Source organism: Hemibagrus wyckioides, linkage group LG17, assembly GCF_019097595.1.
Source record: "Hemibagrus wyckioides isolate EC202008001 linkage group LG17, SWU_Hwy_1.0, whole genome shotgun sequence".
Lineage (NCBI taxonomy): Eukaryota > Metazoa > Chordata > Actinopteri > Siluriformes > Bagridae > Hemibagrus > Hemibagrus wyckioides.
The window spans coordinates 20,936,769-20,957,018 of record NC_080726.1 but is presented as its reverse complement, the minus strand read 5'-3'; the positions used below and the strand labels follow the sequence as shown (position 1 = coordinate 20,957,018).

General features: G+C 40.5%; 1 protein-coding gene across 1 annotated transcript in view; it reads left to right on the top strand.

Moving 5' to 3' along the window:
* The window catches only part of grik4 (glutamate receptor, ionotropic, kainate 4), a 403,962-nt gene that overhangs the window by 333,020 nt on the left and 50,692 nt on the right, over window positions 1–20,250 (top strand). The window contains exons 9-11 of the mRNA XM_058414559.1: window positions 1,414–1,575; window positions 6,889–7,041; window positions 8,463–8,567. Coding sequence (XP_058270542.1) covers window positions 1,414–1,575; window positions 6,889–7,041; window positions 8,463–8,567 — 420 coding nt within the window. The remainder of the gene's footprint in view (window positions 1–1,413; window positions 1,576–6,888; window positions 7,042–8,462; window positions 8,568–20,250) is intronic.

The following is a 20,250-nucleotide window of genomic DNA, read 5'->3' as shown; positions in this document are numbered from 1 at the left end:
TCTCTCCCACAGGTCTGCACTAACAGACACTGTCTCCTGCACTACATTACTCTTCTTCTCTCTCTCCTTCCTTATCCATCTCTTATCCTGCTGCTTTCATCCTTCTCTATGTGTGCCGGCTGAATCGGAGCTTCACACCTCTCCTGATTTTGTTTTGGTAATCATAGGGCCAGAGTACTTCTTTGATCACAGCTTCTCAAGGCTTGTTCGGCGCATCTAAGACGAGCCATTTGTTAGCGTGTCTCTGAAGACCCCGGACTCCTGCTGCAGTCCCCGAGCAGCCCTGCTCTCTCTTTCTTTCTACTCTGTACCTCCTCTCTGTATGATAGATTTCTTGGGTCCAGGATTCAGTATGTGACTTATCATCAGTATGTCTAGAGTCAGTGATGCTGTCAGGGACATACTGTAATAGTGTGAGTCCAGACACAGGGACATCTCTATTAACCCACTTTTGAAATATGAGAAATTTTGGGAAAGCAAGCTGGCTACATTTTGGACATTTTGGATCTCAGTGGATTTTCACACACTGCAAAAAATAAATAAAGAAATAAAGAAGTGAATCTTGAATATAATCAGATAGATCTAGTATTTCCTATTATAAGATTATAATTAGAGTGCAGTACAATAGACTAGAGTAGTACATGAGTTCTTACTTAAGGTAAAGGATCACATGGAAGGGGACTTTCGCAGCAGTCTCTTCCCCAAATCCCTAGTTAAGGACCAATCAGAGCAAGAGGGTCTGTAAAGATCACAGAAAAAAAAACAGAAAGTAAAATATCATGGAAAAAGAGAAAATTATCTTCAAATAAATCTTACAGTACAGTAAATGTTTGTTATTCTTTTAATTCATTATGCTTATATGAAAATAACATTAAAATAACTGATTAAAGTGTCTGATCAGTTACTTCATTCCTATGGCCTACCTTCACATGATATCCTGAGATGCTTCCATGTGCAATCAGCTGATGTTGATCTCACCATGTCACTCCATTTGAAGTGTATTGGTGACAGTCCTGTTGAACCAGATTATGAAATGCATTTGTCTCCAAATGGAAAATTAGGTTCACACTGTAGCCAATTATTTCTCATTATTTTCTTGCTCGGCCCTTGTAGAAACAATCCACGTAAGGATGTGAGTGAGTAATGACACTGAGCCTGGATGCGTTTTACAACCAGTACTGCTGAATAGTGAGACCTTGTGGAAGTGCCAGGCTGAATATGATGAAGTCTAAACAGTCGCAAAGGCTGGTAAACTCTCAGTCACTCACAGGTCTATGTTACTCAGACTTGTCGGAGGGTCACAGGGTTTAGGCTTTTGTTATTTGGAAATTCAGAAATCCACAGTATGTTCTTGACATCCAGAAGGTTTGCTTGTTTGACCCAGTGAAACTCATCTTTGCTGTCTTCCTGTAGGAATTTTCTCTGCTGCGACTGGATGACGTAGCTGATCAACGAGTGAACATCATTGGGTTCTCCGTCTTCAACAGAACGCACCCCTTCTTTCAAGATTTCCTTCTCAGCCTCAACCGCTCCTGGCAGGAGAACTGTGATCACGCTCCTTTTGCTGGCACGCCGGTATTTAATACTCTGTCCTACAGTCTTTTACCATCTTCAGGTGCTTGTTTTTTGTGTTTTTAAATGTCAGTGGAAAAGAAAACAGTGTGGAAGATGTAAGGTTACTATTTGCCATGCCTGCTATGGCAGAGTAAAGGACCACATTGGCATTTTCATTTCTAAACAAGTGAAGTATTGCTGTTCTCCATATTCCTGCATGTTTTCAATAGCAAAGTCAGCACCTATGAAATTTAGACTAGTTTATGCAGTCCAAGTGGCAGACCGTCAATCTGTCCCCACTGCACGGACAATGCTGCCAAAGACACTTTTAGAGCTGATCCTGTGAAAAAACTCTAAAACATTGTACACTGTATTTGGTAAGTGGATTAAATGCCCAGTGTTTAGCAGATCTTTCCACTGCTTTGCACATAACCAGGGCTGCTTGCTATATGCTATACTACATATAGTAAAATTGGATCAGTACAGAGATAAGCATGGTCTCACCAGTGTACACAAAAGTATGACTGACCCAATGCAAACCAGCCAGTATGAGCAGTATGCTCCATAGAACCAGACTAAAAATTTTAAAGAGTGTGCGGTCTACATTTCCACAGTGACCTGCTTATCTGGAATCGCAGGTCAAGTCTCAAGGGGTAACAGGCACAGAGGTCACTTCAGTTAATGAGAGAACACTGGTGTGTTATAGTACGTATCAGTATCTCCAGCAGTTTCACCGCTCCACTGGTTGTATAGTCTGTTGAAAGTGCTGCAGTTTCTTCCACTTAGTGAAAGCCATAGAAAAGAAGATAGCTGTAGATTTTGTCCTTAAATGTGTCTCTATGCTCTGTCTGTAAAACACATTAGTTGAACTACTTCCTGGTAAATTGAATTGGCCCAATATATAGCTCTGCACTTAAGACTGGTGTTTATCTGTCCACCTCCAGAAACATTTGAACATTCAGTTCCCTTTCGGTGTGTGCTGTAAAACACCACCTTGGTCTTGTCTGTCTGCAATATTATGTGCAGTTGTTGTTGTTCTTTTGTCTGCTCCCTGTTTGGGGTCACCACAGCGGATTTTCTGGTCCTCTTGGCACAGGTTTTACTCTGGATGCAATTCCTGATGCAACTCTCCCATTTTATCTGGGCTTGGGACCGGCACTGAGAGTTAACCCCTCAGTGTCTGGGTTGCACAATTATGTGAAAATAACTTCTTAAATATGTTAGAGCACTAACCACACAGATCTAATTTAAAGAACATTACCATGCAGACATTTGGTTTCTTACCTTGCTAAACCACTGCCTCACCTGTGCTGGACCAATGCCTCAGGGTACACACACACACTACTGATGACTACTGCCTTTGTGATGTGACTGACCTACTGAGCATTCCAAGCTAAATGGTATTGCATCATACCCGACACTGGTTAGTACTGGAGCTGCAAATTATAGCGTCCAAGACTGATGTAGATTGTCTGCAAAGGACGCTCATTCAGCTCCTCAAATCGAATCTCATACCATTGAACAGTCTGCAAAAGAACCAGTTATGTCCTATCATGGTAGATTTGCATCCATCTGCAGTTTCTGAATCTTAACTTTGTGGGATTAGTCGGGGTGGTCTTTAACTGATCAGACTGAACTTTAGCACATTATTGGTGGTGAACAAGAGTGCCTACAAGTAGACTGCTGCCTAATTTGTGTTCACATTGCAGGTACTAGCAGCACCACAGTGTGTTTATTCCAAGCTTCTGGCACTCTGGCATATTTAAGCCAGCCATCTTACCTGGATCTGTATGTATCTATATATCTACAGTACCTATTGCACCTGCAGTTATGGGGTATATCTTATTAACAGCCAGGACAAACTGTGTGTATACAATTTATGAACCGTCATGTCAGTGCCTTTGCATTTGGCTACATGCTGTGCAGATATAAAAACAGGTCTTCATTAGCCTATACCACCTGTGAGACCATCTGTGTTTGTACTCAAGGTATTAATCTCAACCTTTGGTCACAGCTCTGATGGGCTTTTGATGGTGCACAAAGGTGCTTTAATGCAGGTGATAGACTGGGAGTTATCCCAGGCACTCATTTGATGACTAGACCATGAGATAGACCATGAGTTAGTTTTACTTAATATCATCTCGCAGTGCATCAAGCCACATTCATTTTGACGTTCCAATAGTGGGTTATCAGAGTGTCACCTTAAACACAGAGACACTCAAGATCTGTTGCTTGGATGTATGTGACTTGGTTGTTGGCTCCCACTGAGCTCTGCACTTGCATTATCGCTAACAGCTCTTGCTATTGGCCCACGCAGGCTCCCGCTTAACCTCTTTCTTTGGACTGATAAGCCAAGTTTTCTGGCCCTTTCTGTTCTAAGTGCCGCAACACCATGAAGGAGCTTACGTTTTTCTTCCCAGACAGCTCTGCAGCTCTCTGTGCTGTGGCAGTGCAGTACTAGAGGTGATGAATAGGCAGCAGTATATCCATAGCTTGAACGGTGCACTTATCATCGCTATTATACTGCAGTTAGGACGAGCATCTGTAAATGCCTGGCGCAGATGTTCAGGACCTAAAGACTTTGGACATTGATCGTGTTCATTGTCCATATACATCATGGCTTGGCAGAACTAACTACTTGCCATCCTGGACTGGAATACACAAGTTATGTGTTTATGGATTTATAAAGGTCATAAGAATCTGTTCACATGTTGCTGCAGACTGGCTTAAACCATCGATCACGTGTCCCGTTCATGAGCAACAAATAGTTTAAGAATTAGAAAAAAACATTATCATCACCCATGATGCACATCAACACGCACTCTTAGACAATACCAGAATGGGTAAGAGAATGAGCATGTGGTAGTGAGAGCCTTTTATCGGTCAGTCCCTGCAGGATATAGATTTAGCAAACTGCAAAATATTCGAAAAGGTTGCAGATTTTCCAAATTTGTGCATATTTGGACCAGTATCTGGTGTGATGTGACATCATTACAACACACATTCAGCCAAAGCCTTTTTTGATTCATGTTTGTGAGTACAGCTATCGTAGAAGGTAGTTACATAAGTGTCTTCACTCATAGCTGTGTAAAAGCGGAATCCTGTGCTTGCAATTTTGCCAGATGAAGTAGTTTTCTGCAAAAAAAAAAAAAAAAAATCACAAGTTGCATTGCAGATTTTGAAAAAGAAAAAAAGGCACTGCAAATTCAAGCATTTCTGTCTGCAACAATCCCCAAAAAACTTTGTGAAATCCTGGAGGGACTGATAGCTTAACCACACAGGGTCGAGTTGACAGCTTTGTTGTTGGTGCTCTGCAAAGGAAATGATCAAACAATATCATTCCTCTAGTTCCGAAGGAAACTGCCCTGAGGATCCGGCAAGAAACGGGTTAGAACTGTTTGCATGGCTGTTAGCAGACCTCTGGATAACCCTAAAACTGAGGAACAAAGCTTTTATAATTTATCACACACAGATGCTCTGACACTCACATAAACAGGAACTTCTGTGTTCTTTGTTCCCTCTGCTCTCATTCTGCGCTTAAAATCCTTCAGGTCATGCGAAGATTACACCATGCTAAAAAATTCAGAATAATCCTTGTTTCATGTCCTGATTTCAGAGACACAGGAAGCCGTAACATTCGGGGGTTTTATTATACAGTATTTCCATTGCACTTTATTTAAGGTTCATAGGGTTACTTGACATCTTCATGACAGCTGACCTTTGCGTTATAACGGATTATTCCAACTTTTCATATCAGGTTGATATATATATATATATATAACGTCTTGACTTTATGCCTGAGGAATTCAGAATGACATAATAATTTAAACTGGCAACTGGAACATGCCTTAAGAATGGTTTATAACAGTTGTCATAAGCAGGTAATGACAACTGCTTCAGCTATGAGCACTTGCCTAAAATATTGTGTGTTTTTATTATTTTAGAAAACAGGAAATACATTTTTTTTAAACCAGCTGGATTTTCAGACTGGGTCAGCACCTCTTCTGTTTATTAAATCATTAGAGCACTGGAGTTTGTTCTAGATGCCTGAAAGTGAAGAGAGCATGCTTAACCCAGCGGTGACTCTGAGCAGCGTGTTAGATACTCTGGTCTTGAAAGTGCAGACTGTTTAGAATGCAGAGCGGCGAGTGTTCTAATGTCCTTGCCTTAGTGGATATGCAGGAGTACAGTTAAGTCCTGGATTTCAGCACTTTCTTTTATTAGCGTGAGGTTATACAGGTGGGTCGGCGCAGAGATTAACCCAAAAGACCTGTATCTCTCCTTAGCGTGCTGCTTCCTTCCTTAACAGCATGGGCTACACTCACAAAGTCACTCCCTGTGCAACAGAGCACTTCCAGTCAGGAGTAGCCATTCTCCATTGCGTCTCCCTAGCCGGTCAAAAAGATCACGTCAGAGTCACTTGGAGACTGTTGTGGTCGTCAGTTTTGCGCTCAAGTCTCCATCATTAAACAGTTGTGTTAAATTCTGTAATGAATTCAGAAATGATACTGATTTATAAGTTGCTCAAAAATTCCATGTTACACAATTCCACCTAGCTAAATATAGCTGATATATTTATAACCATGTGTTTCCTTTTGAGACTGGTTCGTCTCAAGGTTTCTTCCTCATATCATTTCAGGAAGTGAATTGCCTCTACCTTGCTCATTAGTGAGAAATAGAGCTGATATTAAATGTTACTAACATACCCACATGACTCCCTGACCAAGCCTCTATTTAGTCATGTGATACTCATTTCATTCAATTATCACTGAGGCCATGTTATTGAGAGGAGAGGGAAATTTTTACTTACTGCCTTGCGCCGTAGACTCCCAAGTGTTGCCGGTTTTATATATATATATATATATATATATATATATATATTTCTTTATTTTTCTTACTTGCTTGCGTCTTCACCACAGGTAATGTTAACGCATTTTAAAATCTGGTTTCAAAAATGAGAAGAGAAAAGGACATTTAAAGATACCATGTTGACTCCTCTGAGGCACAACTGAATCCATGGACATTTCCACGGCCAGATTTTTGATTAGAATCTGATTAGAAATTGATTAGGTGTATGCCGTGACATCCAACATGTGGAGAAATCTGACTTATCTAGCCAGGCTTTGAGCATCTTTAGGCACGCTGATGTACTAATATATGATGTACTATGTTAAGATGTACTAATAAATGTTTTGATGTTTTCTTAAAGGGAAAAATATTATTTTTGCTGTTGTTGTTGTTCTTTCCTGACTGTTCTCCCAGGCTGACACAGGTATATATCCGAGTCGGATTTCAACTACCTGCTCTGTTTTCGTGTGCGTTTTTGTGTCGCAGCTCTCATCAGCTCTGCTGTTTGATGCCGTACACACAGTAGTCGCAGCCGTGCAGGAGCTGAACCGCAGCCAGAACGTGGGGGCAACTCAGCTCTCTTGCAAGTCCTCAAAGATCTGGGAACATGGCACCAGCCTGATGAACTACTTGAGGATGGTAAAGACACACAGCACCACATCACCTCATTTATTCCAGCATACACACACACACACACGTCACATTCATTACAGCATGCCATGGTGAATATTATCAACTTCAAGACGCTGTATGTCACGCGTCAGTGATCCGTACTTCAGTGTAATTCCTCGGAAAGCGTAGGTGTGCCTTTTTCATTGTTAAATTGCTAACCATTTTCATTTTCTAACTGCTAGAGAAGTGGCAAGCTTTCCAGCCCACACATTTCTGCTGGAACATAAACAGTGAGCCTTTAACAATTTTATCCATTTAGTAACATTAATAAGGAAAGTGGGCTTAAAATATAATAAACTCCATATTCTCACATCACGTGTTAATCTGTTGATCCTCAAGCTTCTGAGTTACTACACCGACAGTCCTCTCCAAAAGTATTGGAGCATTAGGGACAATTCTTTTTGTTTTTAAGATTAAATGCAAATATTATACATTCGATTAGGATTTCAGCTTTTGTGTGTGTGTGTGTGTGTGTGTGTGTTTTTTACTTAAAATGTTACAACTTTTCTGTTTGTCATGTTTGATATTCCTAGAAATCACGACATGAACCCAGGCGACTTGATACCCTTCAATCTATTTTGGACTTTATTGTTTTATTCATGTAAGCTTATAAAATGAAATTGAGACGATAATAAAATGACACATAAACTGGCCAAGGGAATAATGGGAAGGAGAAAGTTATAGTGCGGCGCAACCATGCAGCTCAGGAGAAGTCCTTAGCTGGAGAGAAGAGCTCTTAAAGCACAAACCTAACCTTTTTCCATCTTCTTGATTGAGAATGGTAATGGTATCATAAGGGCAGTGTTTTTGTCTTAGTTTCCTGTGTAAATATGTTGTATTTTACTGGTGTAATATTATATTTCCATGAAAGACAGTTTTGTCTCTGAAAGTATCCGCATTTATTTATGTCACATGACATTCTAATAAATGTTCCTTGATTCCATTTACAAATGTGTTACTGTATATATACTGTATATATACAATATATATATATGTATATAATATACTGTAGAGGATTTTGTTGGGTTTGGTCAGGAGATGGGAAATAGGTTTGGGAGATTTTATTAGCATGCACACACACACAGACACACACACACACACACAGCTTTGTGCTTTGCTTTGCTCCACCCCATATACAGGTGCATCTCCTTACCACTCGTTTCTCCCGACTCCACCCTCCATACACGAACCGGTGCTCAAACACGCCCACGCATCCATTTATATATAAACAGAAATATATGCATGTCTTTCTACTTTCTATAAGTCTTTAATATGTTCTCTGTCATCTTTTTATCATTTTATTAACCGATCATACAGTTAATGCACTGCTATACACAATAACGGCTCTCTTATACTGACCTTTTATTGTGTCTCCCTCTCCTGGATAGGTAGAATTGGAAGGTCTAACAGGCCACATCGAGTTCAACAGCAGGGGTCAGCGTTCTAACTATGCCCTGCGCATCATGCAGAACAGCAGGGACGGCCTAAGGCAGGTAAAGTAGATCTCCCAGTTACCTCCTTCTCAGTTGCAGGTAAACAGCATTGCACTTTTGTTTTCCTCTCTCATAGCAGGAATTCAGCATGCTTCATCACTCCCAGATGCTGCATTGAGCAACCATACGGCGCAGCCAGGAGCCTTATTGACCTGTTGCAATTGTGTTTACTGACTAAAACATCTCTTTTATTCCCCACTATCAGCGTGTGTCTAACAGGTTGGCTGGTTATGAGGATTGTCTGACCTGCAGAGACAGTGGAGGTGAACACACCCATATCATTCCCGCTAATTATCTTGACAGTCTGGAATTAGCTCTCCTAGGGCAGTTAATTTTTTTTTTTTTTTTTTTTTTGTCGGCTTTGACGATAATGGTGCCATCCTGTTGACCCTGAGACAGTGGCGGAAAGCAAATCAGAGCACGTTCCGGGTTTGCTATGACAGGGTCAGTGTAAAGAGCTGGACGAGGTCAGTAAATTTTAGTTTTCATTGAGGGAAGGAAATTGTGTTTAGGAGCCACAGAATCATAATGGTTGCCACTTTGTGCGAACATACCTTCATTATTTTAACAGAAACTGATACAAGGTGTCAGAACGAATGCTTCAGTTGAAGTGAATGCTTTGTATGCTGCCGTCTCTGTCACTGTGCTGTGTACTGCGTAGCTTCTTCCAGCTTCGCCCCAGGCTGCGTCTGACTTTGCCATTTAAGACAAACATTGTTGACGGAGATGACTGTTATGCTTGGCGACTTGTCTTGTCTTCTAGTAGACAAGCAAACATGGGCTACAGCTGTCACAGAAGCTTCTGCTTGAGTGACAGTTCAGGGACCGGACCCTGAGTGACCCGTCCTCCATCCGCAGATCCACAGATACGTCCTTCTGAACCTTCTGGCATTTAAATCTATTTCACTTTTAACACTTAACCTTTGTTCTTACAAACACACGTATAAACACATGGCATATCAGCTGAGATCTTTGTTGGGCAGCTTGACTGATAGCTAGCAAAGGGAAAAGGGCATTTTCTCAATATTTTGGACAGGCAGACAAATCAGACTGGCAGCTAAAATCAGACACAGTTCCTTTTATTAGACTCGTTTTGACGTCTCTGTATTGCTTGTTGCACAGTTCGTATCTAACGGCTTGATTTTTGAAAGTCCGTGTCTCTCAGGGCCATGCAGGATCGTAAAGTCGATCTGAAAGTCACTCCTCTGTTACAGACTGACATTTCATGTCTCAGAGCACGCGCGGTTATTCGGACAACAAAATGGGACTGTATTGTTTTCTGGGGTCTCACTTTTTCATGTAGCATTTGAACACATTTACGGTTCCTGATAGGGAATGTTCTTGTTTAATGAATGGCATTTTGGAAAGGGCAATGTCACCTTAAACAATTATCTTCATTGCAGACAGACTCTGGGGGTGAGGGAACAAATATAGCGAAGCATATAAGCTAATGTTGCATGATTGCAGTCACAGGCATTATGAAGAGTCTGCAATTAGTGATAATGACCGCTCAGTGCCAGATGTACTAAGCTGTTTGCGCCAGTTTTCAGACTTAATTAAGCCGCAGTATGTCAGACAGACCTTGCATTCTATATACAAAACTGCTATACAAGATGAAATGCAGTTTACACGGTGTGCATGTGTGTGTGTGTGTGGGGGGGGGTAAAGTGCGCTTGTGTCTCTCATGTGTGTGCATTTCGGAGTGAGATGCTGGCATAAAAACCATGCAGAAATGGCATACTTTTGGACCATCAGTACAACTTGTATATTTTTCTGTACATATTTGCATTCATTCAGCATCATTACATTTTTTTTCTGGTCAGGGAGCTTATCTTGAGGGCAGTATACATGATGTTAGGACCATACGGCTATCGCAGGGCACCATGCACACACCTTCACACTTATGAGCAATTTAGACTAGCCGATCTACCTACTATCTACAAATCTACCATGTTTTGAGGAGGTGGAAGAGGAAAAGAGGGAACCTAGAGGAATCCCACATAGACACAGGAGGAACTTCCATAGTTGTGTCCCAAATGACTATCCACTTGCACTGCGTAGTATGTACTCTACTGTCTAGTGTCTGAACTTTAGGAGAGTAGCATCACCTAAAATGGAACACAAAGGGTTTTTTTCTAATGCTAACGAATGCTAATTTAAAAGACATTCATAAGACGACGTGTCCACCACCACAAGTACCATCAGACATCTTGAGTGTTGAGTGCATGAAGTGTCCAGCATTCCACAGTTTGATTTTTTCATGATGAATAAGTGCATCATCCCGGTACTTGTAGTGCACTTCTTGTTGGAATTTTCAGTGTGAACACATGTCTCATACTATTTATACTACAAAATGGTGTGGTGTGTAATTTTGGGTCCACAAGTTAAAACACTACCCACTGCATTACTATGCAACCCTTTTGAATTCTTGTAAAAAATTATTTTCTGTCAAAATGTATAATTATACAAGCCGCTTCTTTTATTATTTTATTTTATAGATGAATTATTTAGCTAACAATGTGTTTAAATACTGCTGGAAGCTTTTTGGTCAATCTGGCAACCCTGGTCAGAGCACAAATTAAGTTCTCCAAGTTTAAGACGATGAACAGCAACATTTCCTATATAACAGAAATCCCAGTGAACCACAAGGAAATGAAATATTGTTTAATTATAGTATCCTTTTATACTCTAGTTAAAGTCCTACAAAAAAAAATAAATAGATTTGGTTGCCCTTAAAGTAAAGCAAAATAGCATAGCAGCTGTATTAACGCTCTACACACTGTTTACTTGCACGTTTTTTATTTAGACATCGCACGCATTCATCAACACGTTGTCTTTGTTATTGCGTGTTCTTTTTAGTCCCAAGCTTTTATGACGGATGACCATTTCCTCCACTTTACAGTGACTTTTAAATAGCCATTTGTGCTTCATGCACAGTGCATTTAGCCAGGCAGTTCCAGGCACTGTTTCCCTAATAAACTACAGCCCTAGTAAATTGAATATTAATATCAGATGTATTAAGAGTGCATTTCAGAAGTTACAACGAGAGACGTTTTGCACTGCGCCTTTTCGTATACAGCAGGTACAGAGAAAGTATTCAGACCCTTTCCATTTTCACACATTTGCAAGGGATTATGTTTATTTAATGTGTTAATGGATTGACACACAATAATCTATAATAACAAAGTTTTTGTTTTTTCATCAAAAGTCCATAAAAAATCGTAAAACATCAAGCATTTCTCATTTTAGCTTCAGACCCTTGACTAAAGCCAAACCAGATGGAGCATCAGGTGCATCCTGTTGGCTTTAATTGTCTTGAGATGTCTCTATAACATGACCAGAGTCCACCTGTTCCCAATGGAACTGACAGGATGTGATTTGGAAAGTCCCACAATTCACATCACACATCACAAAAACCAAGCCACGAAGGCTGAGGAACTCTCCTTAGACCTCGGCAGTCAGATCGTGTTGAGACAGATCTGAGGAAGAACCATGTTTACAGCCATTTCTAATGAATGCTTTCACAATCACACCGGGCTTCATCATTATGAAATAGAAGTTAAGCACCATCAGAACTTTTCCTGAAACCTGAGACCGATTGGCCAAACCTTGGTCAGAGAAGTGGGTGACCAAGAACTTGCGAGTCAGAGTTAGCAAAGACCTGCCAGAAGGACAACCATTTCAGAAATACTCCATCAATCAGGCATTTAGGCTAGTTGCTAATGGAAGATGGAAGTAAAAGGCATATAGATCATTGAGAATAGAAGAAAAAGGATTCTCTGGTTTGGTGAAACAAAAATGGAAGGCTCTTTTGGCCTGAACTCAATTGATTATATATATATATATCACAAAATCAGGTATAGCTCAGCAATAAGTACATATCCCCACGGAGATGGTGGTGATCGTGTCATGGTATTGAGATACTTCTCACTGGGAGAATGGTCAAAATTGAGAGAAGGATAAAAGTAGCCAAATACAGAGAGGTCTTTGAAGAAAGACTGTACTGAACACAACATAAAAATTGAGCTTGAACAACAGTTTCACCATGGATCCAAGACTGTGCTGGAGTTACTCCAGGACTTTGCAAGTCCTGAGAGTCAAAACCCCGTCTTGAACCTCATCGAATATCTGCAGAGAGACCTGAAGATGAAGCTCCACAAGCTCCGGAAGCTCCATATTGAACTTGAGAGGATCGGCCAGGATGAATGTTAGACACCACCATAGACTTTATATTTCACTCCAAGAAGAACTGAAGCTCTAATTGTTTCTAAAGGTTCTACCGCAGAGTTTTAATATTTATTTAATTTACAGTTTTTTAGTTTTTATATCTGACTTTTTATAAAGTCAGAGTTTGAAAACTTTCCAAACTTACCGCACAAACATCTGAGTGAATGTGTGTGTTTTTTGTGTGTCTCTCTTTGCTTTGTATGCGCATACAAATATGGGCCGGATGGTTCCTCAGCGCTCCAGAGTCCCCAGTTATACCTCCCTGTGTCTTTGCTGTAGTCTCTGGTATCCTCCCACCTTCCAAACAAATGAAAACAAGTGGTTTGGCTATGTGTGTGTGTGTGTGTGTGTGCGTGTGTGTGTGTGTGTGTGCTCCAGGTCCACTGTGACCAGAATACTGAGGATAAATTAATGAAGTAGTTTCTCGTGATCAATTTTCTAAAATTAGCAGCTGCAGGAGACACTGATATGTGTCTGCCTTGACAACAGAACCCTGACCCACCCACATGTCCACACACACACACACAACTTCACATATCCCATCACAAAGCCCACTCCACCTCTGTCAAACAGAATTTTAATGCAAGGCATCTCAGAACACCAGCTCACTCAGTGGCAGCTGCATTTTCCCATGTTTGTGAAAGGATGTTTATCAGATGTTTCAAAGTTCTGGGCAAATGATGCAACTTCCAGAGGCTTCCAGTGATGAAGTTTGCGTATGTCATTATCCAGAGTGACAGATTATTTCGAATTATTATTCATTTTACTCCTAGGCGTATGCGAGGGTGACTGAGTGGTGTTAATTAATTATGTTCTTCACTTCTTTCCCAGTGTTTTGCATTTCCAGCGTGGGTGTGTACACTGATATCTAACTCTGACTTTATGCTAATTTATGAATATTACGTGTGAAGTACCTGCAAACCAAGGATCTCTTTTACAAGGCTTAATTAGCAACAAACCTGCAGCCATCGCAAAATGGATTTTAGAAAGAAAAGTGTTACTTCCGAGTGCAAGTGGTTCCTCTTTAGTTACTGATCAGAGGTCAGTCTTCATGTTTCATGCCAAATCCTGACAGAAGGAGACTATTTCACAGCCTGTTTCATGCTAGCTGGTTCATCTCATTAACTAGAGCCTTTTTTCCTCTACAGTGTTCTGCATAAAAAGGCACACAAAAAACTATTAACCTTGTGTCTATCCCACAAATGTCAGGATTGGTAAATATTTCATATGGAAATATTCAGACTGTGTTCCTTGTGTTAATGGGTTTAAATCGAACTTTTTTACCACCAGGGACATGTTTAGCTGTAAAAAATCTCCCACAGACCCTCTCTGTAATGATGTACTTCATTTATTAGGCTTGTTATTCAAATATATAATAATATCTTGCCTATTTATTGCCATTTTATTTACGAAGAAAAGAACAGGTTCAAGGGTTTTTTTTTCAGTTATTGAGGTTATTTATACCAAAGTGTTGTTGAATTCTTGGATCTGATTGGTCAGAAGGTCAGAAGCACGGCTCTGACAGTATTTCACGAAAGGTTAATTGTCACAACAAGAAGCCCGACCCGACATAAGTGCAGGTTAGTGGCTTTTAATAACAGTCCAGGCAGCGAATCCAAAACGTAAAGCAGCCTCAAGGTAAGAAAATGTTAAGAAAATAGACAAAAGTGTTGGTCAGCAAACAGGTTGTCAAAGACAGAGCACAAAAACAATATGCGAAGCTGGGTCAAAAGCAGATACTCGGTAGCATGAACAAGCTTGTTGACGGACACTGAGGGAATTGAGCGTATGCATCGTGAAGTGGTTGTGAGTGTGAGAGTAGACATGGTGAGTGCGAGCAAAAGTCTGGTGAGTGTGAATGTGGAAGCGAGTGGACATCGTGGAGTCCAGTGGGGCCGTGAATGTTGGCTGTGATGCAGGTTGGAAAATGGAGTGAGTGCCTCCATAGATACAGAATCCCGACCCAAATGCAGGGATAAAATGATAAACTGGAGATTTATTAAAATAACAGAACTACAAAGAATGGGGAAAAAGCTAAATAAGTGAAATACAGAATAACAAACCGAACAAAAAACAGGAGACAAAAACCAGGAGGTGGAGACGAGGACACCAACACAAGACAGCAGATGTACACTACCAGTCAAAAGTTTGGACACACCTTTTAATTAAATTTTTCTTGTTTAGGGATTTCTTTTTTCTTTATTCTAGAACAATACTGGAGATTTCAAAACTATGAAATAACACACATGGACTTAAGTAATCCACATGTAATGACAACAAAAAACAGTCAGTTGTTATTTTAAGACACGAAGGTCAGGAGTTCTGGAATAGTTCTTGCAAGAACAGTATTGTCAAGTGCATTTGGAAAACCCATCAAGCACCATGATGAAACTGGCTCACATGAAGACCATCCCAGTAAAGCAAGACCAAAACTCACCTCTGCTGCAGAGGAGAAGTTCATTTAGAGTTACCAGCCTCAGAAATCACCAATTAACAGCACCTCAGATTAGAGTCGTTATGAAGGCTTTACAGAGCATCAGTAGCAGACATATCTCAATATCAACTGTTCAAAGGACATTATTGTGTATTTCGGCCGCCTTCAGGAAAGACCATGGAATTAGAAGGTGTGTCCAAACTTTTGACTGGTAGTGTACATAGGAAAGGTAATCAATGTGACAAAAGGAGTGGGTGTGCAGAGGCGGGAAGGAATTAATGATAAGGCGGGGCAAACACACGTGAGCACAGAATGTAAATAAAAACACATGGCACAGGACACACACTGCTGGGATGCCCCCTAATGTTCCAGCAGGGAATTGTCCAAGCATAATCCTGACAGTTTGAGGTGTGGTCAGACCTGACATGAATATTAATGCAGTCGTTCAAATACGTTATTATTATTACAGCTAATACACAGAGACTTGTGTATATAATTACCCATATAATTTAGTCTTTAAAGAATGAAAATGCATAATGTTGTTTTTCAAAGAAAAAAAAATGTAATCAGTGAATGTTGATGTTTATGTAGACATTTATAGTCTCAGGTGTCAGGTTAATTATTTTTGATTTATTTTATTATTATTATTATTATTATTATTATTATTATTATTATTATTATTATTATTATTATCTTTAAGAGAGAGAAAAAAAAGACAGGGAATAAATGTTTACGGCTCTATAACAGAAGCGATAACAGGAATTAACAGGTAATAATATTCCCTAACGTTAAATGTAATGATAAATGGTTAAAAATGATGCATCTTTCAATATTTAGGAATTGTAGTTGTTGGCAAATTGCTGTGGTGTAAGCAGAACAGCGCACTTTAGCACCATGCTGTTATATGAAAATAATCCACGTTGTGTTGATTCAAAACATTTTCTGTACTGCTCAGGATTACAGGGAAACTGGAGCCTGGCCCAGGGGAATCTAGTGACCCTGGACCCATCACATGGCACATACAAACACATTTGACACTACGGACATTTTAGAGATGGCCTACAAGGTATGGAGGAAACTGGAGTATCCTGAGGAAACCTCTGAAGCACAAGGGAAAATACATACTCCACACACACACACACACACATACACAAAGGTGGAGGCAGGAATCAAATCCCCAGCCCCAGAGGTACGAGGCAAACACACTACCCACTAAACCACTGTGCCCCCATTTGTTATTCAAATCACCAGTTAAGTCAGTAAGAAATATAATAACGTTGTTAATTGGTGGTCGAGATTTCTACCACTGTAACAACTTCACACACTCCTGGACATCCCTGGACACCACTTTGGAAACTAGTCATCGGCGCTATCACACTGCAGATCTAAAGGAAAGTATAATATAAAAAGAGCCACTAAAAGTCAACATTCTGTCCCCCGGCGCAGACGTGTGTTTACTCACCAGTGCTGGAGAGGGTTGTACATAAATTGCATTTATTATTATTTCATACAGGGCTCCGAAGGGAGAGAGACGTCAGTCCCTCTTTGCCACCCGCTGACTCTCTGTTCCACTCTGCTGTGGTCCGTGCTGACCTGAAGAAAAGAAAAAAACCCAGACAAAAGCTGCTGTCTAAAATGTCAGCCATATTTCCCATACAGCCTCGCAGCACAAACAGTGAATTCGATTAGATCTCCCTGCTCTTCATTAGGTAAATATTAGTGTTTCCCTGGGCTTTCCATTTGGATTCAGTTTTATTTATCTATCCTGTTTACTGGGGTGCTTTGTTGTCTTTTTTTTTTTTCCACTGATGACATTATGAGGTTACAGGATTATGGATTTTTTTTTTCCCTCCCTTTTTTTATGACACAGAGATGTGTGATAAATTATGAAGGACAGAGCATGTAGCTGGAGCTCACAGGCAGGACTAGTGGAGGCAGCATCCCCACGGGTTATAGGAGAAGACCAAGAACAGAGAGAGAGGCAGAAATGAAAGAGAGAGTACTTGCACACTGGAAAGGTTAGGCTGAGGGGGGGTGTCTTAAAAAGAGATGACTTCCTCAGACACTTCCTGTGAAGTTTTCTAACAGGTTTCTTACAGCTAATTGGTCAGTGGCAGCTCAGACTTAACACAGTACGAGAAGAGCAGCTCTGACTCCGAGAATTTAAAAAAAATAAAAAAGGAGCAGGAGGGAGAAAGAGTCTTAGGGGAGTTTACATAAGCTCATTTGCAAGATTTAAATGAGGATATTAAACCTAGACTGTGCTTTTGTTATGTGTTTTCACTCACTAATTGGAGTGTGTGTGTGATTTTCATTGCATTGGTTAAATCGGTAATTGGTGACACTTGCCTTTTTTTCATCTACGTTTAGAAATATTAGCTTTAGATTTTTTTGGAGTATATATTTTACGGTAGCTGTCGATAGCTAACCATAACGATAGCAAAGCAAGGAACCTACTTAGTATTAGGCATCATGGAGCATGTTATCTGTCTTCCCTGTATGGCCGAAGGTTTGTGGACACCTGAGCTTTCACACATATAGTGATTTCATCGCTGCAACTCGCCAGGTGATGTACTATGAAGTCACCTGTAGGCGTTCCTACTACCGGTTGTCATAGTAATAACGTTTATCAGTGGGTTATTAAGCTAGCATTCCAAGTTTTCTTGCCAATAAATGAAACATTCTGGAGGGAGATTTGGAAAATTAGATGCATCATATCACACCAGGTGAAGGAGACGTGCTCATTGCTACAGATCACGTGCACGCTAATGTCACTGCAGCATGTGGCTTTATATTTGCATAAAGTTCGATTTTCCTTTAACTTTGTTGTGTCAGTGGACACACCCACATCTAGTAACCAATGGTTGCTGTTGCTGGAAGTCGCCAGCTTGTGCAACAGAGAGTTTTATTATTAGTAGTAGTAGTAGTAGTATTGTTATAATTTTGTTATTTATTGTTATTATCATTGTCTGATTTTTTATGATTGATCACGGTATAAATATTGGGTGTTGAAATTGCTAGTCCCTCCACCGACACAACTGCCCCATCCCCCCGCCCCTCCACCCCTTCACCCCAGACACTCCGTCTGGGTAAATGAGCAGAGTTTCAGACTGATGCGTGATACCAGTATCGATTTCAATCCATATTTATAGCATGGGGTCTGAGCATGAGGAACAGATCAAAATGCACAATGCATGAGATACATTATGCAATCTCCCAGTCTTAACAGATTTCAAGGATGACTTATCTCTCATCCTTACTTTTGTGAGGTGTGTGTGTGTGTGTGTGTGTGTGCATTTTTGTCTCCTGCTGCTCCACTTTCAGGATCTTCAACTTTGCTACAAAGCTAAAACAGCTCTGCGGTCTGATTGGCATGTAGAATACATTTGCTGGCAGCGTGTCCCTGCTTCTCAAGAATGGAGGGAGGGAGAAATTGAGAGATGGAGGATGACCCTTACACCGCTTTAATCCCTTTTGTCTAGTTTGTCTCTCAAGAACTGGTCTTGAACTGAAAGCCATTCATTCCCAGCCTCTGCCAGGGAACAGGCCCTGAGAGGACTGGGATGATAGAGATGGACGAGAGATAGAGGAAGTCACAGAGCTAGCAAGAGAGAGAGAGAGAGAGAGAGAGAGAGAGAGAGATGAAAAATACAGACAGAGACAGTGTCCTAGAGATAGATAGCTTGAATGAGTCAGTGAGTGATTGTGATATAGAGCGATAGTGTCAAATCTGCCCCTAGCTAATCTCCCATCCTCATATTAACGGTCATCGAAAAGGCCAGCAGCTGAACACTGCAAGCTTGTGGAGGTTTTTGTGTCAACTTTGTGAATAAAAGTTCCTCTGTGGGTTTACTTCTTGTTATGGGAAAAAATAATAATAATAATAAATGAAAAGCAGACTGTCTCAGGTTAGAGAGGGAGTGTTTGTGCTTCTCCAAACTGAAAGTTTGATTGTGGCAAAAGGTCACTTCTTGAAAAGAAGTAAACTGTACTGACCTTTCTGTCTGGCCTTTCTCTGACTCATGCATTTATTATCTGCGTGCGAGGATACAAACCTTTCCGCGACACCAAAGCAGGCTGAACAAGCCACCAGAACCATTGACATCTTCACTCCACCTGCAGCTAATGACAGTGGGAATGACATTCTGATGGCAATCATCAGAGGCAGAGTCAACGACTCGGAAAAATAAAATAAAAAACCTAGCAAAACATGTCCGCATGACTGGATGTGGATTTTGAGAAAAACAATCCGGCAGGTGTGTAACTTTATGGGCTTGTGATTAATCTTTGTTCTGCTCTTTATGTGGCTGTTTTACGATAGAAGAGAGAATACAAAAATTGGCTTGCTTAAATTCTCCTTTTTTATATGCTGTAAAAAATTAGTACAAAATGATAATGAGCAACTGATCTAGACCTGAACATTTTCATGTTGTTGTTTGACTTCCAGCGTTTTCTGAAATGCTTCAACTTTGAACCCTTCCTCGTTATGGTTCTTAAGCATCTATGTAAATGTCTTTAATGTTCCCCAGAACCTTCATCATGCTGGCCAGACTTGCTACTCTCTGTCATTCTGCTGTTGGACCATCTAGTAGAGGCTACGCTAAAGCTCTTAATATCTTTTATACCTGGTGTGAAAACTTCTTAGACCTTTTGTTGTTGCTTATGTGGCTCTCACTTGGAAACCTCTTGCTGCTGCTGAGGATGAATTCACATGGACAGACTAATGATACAGAAGATTACAGTGGATGGTGCCATGTAGAAACCATGAAGATGCCTTTGGATTGCGGTTGAACTCGATCAGTGACCAGTTCTACACGATGTCTGTCTGTTAAAACCAGCAGGAGTTTCCTGGTTTCATAATTGCACTTTTTGTCCATATAGCGCACGGATATAGAAGCGACATGATTTATAATCTCATTAGAGATGAGGATGGGTTCCCTATTGAGGCTGGTTCCCCTGAAGGTTTCTCAGAGGAGTTTTTTCGTGCGCTGACTTGCTCATTAGAGATAAACTGATACATTT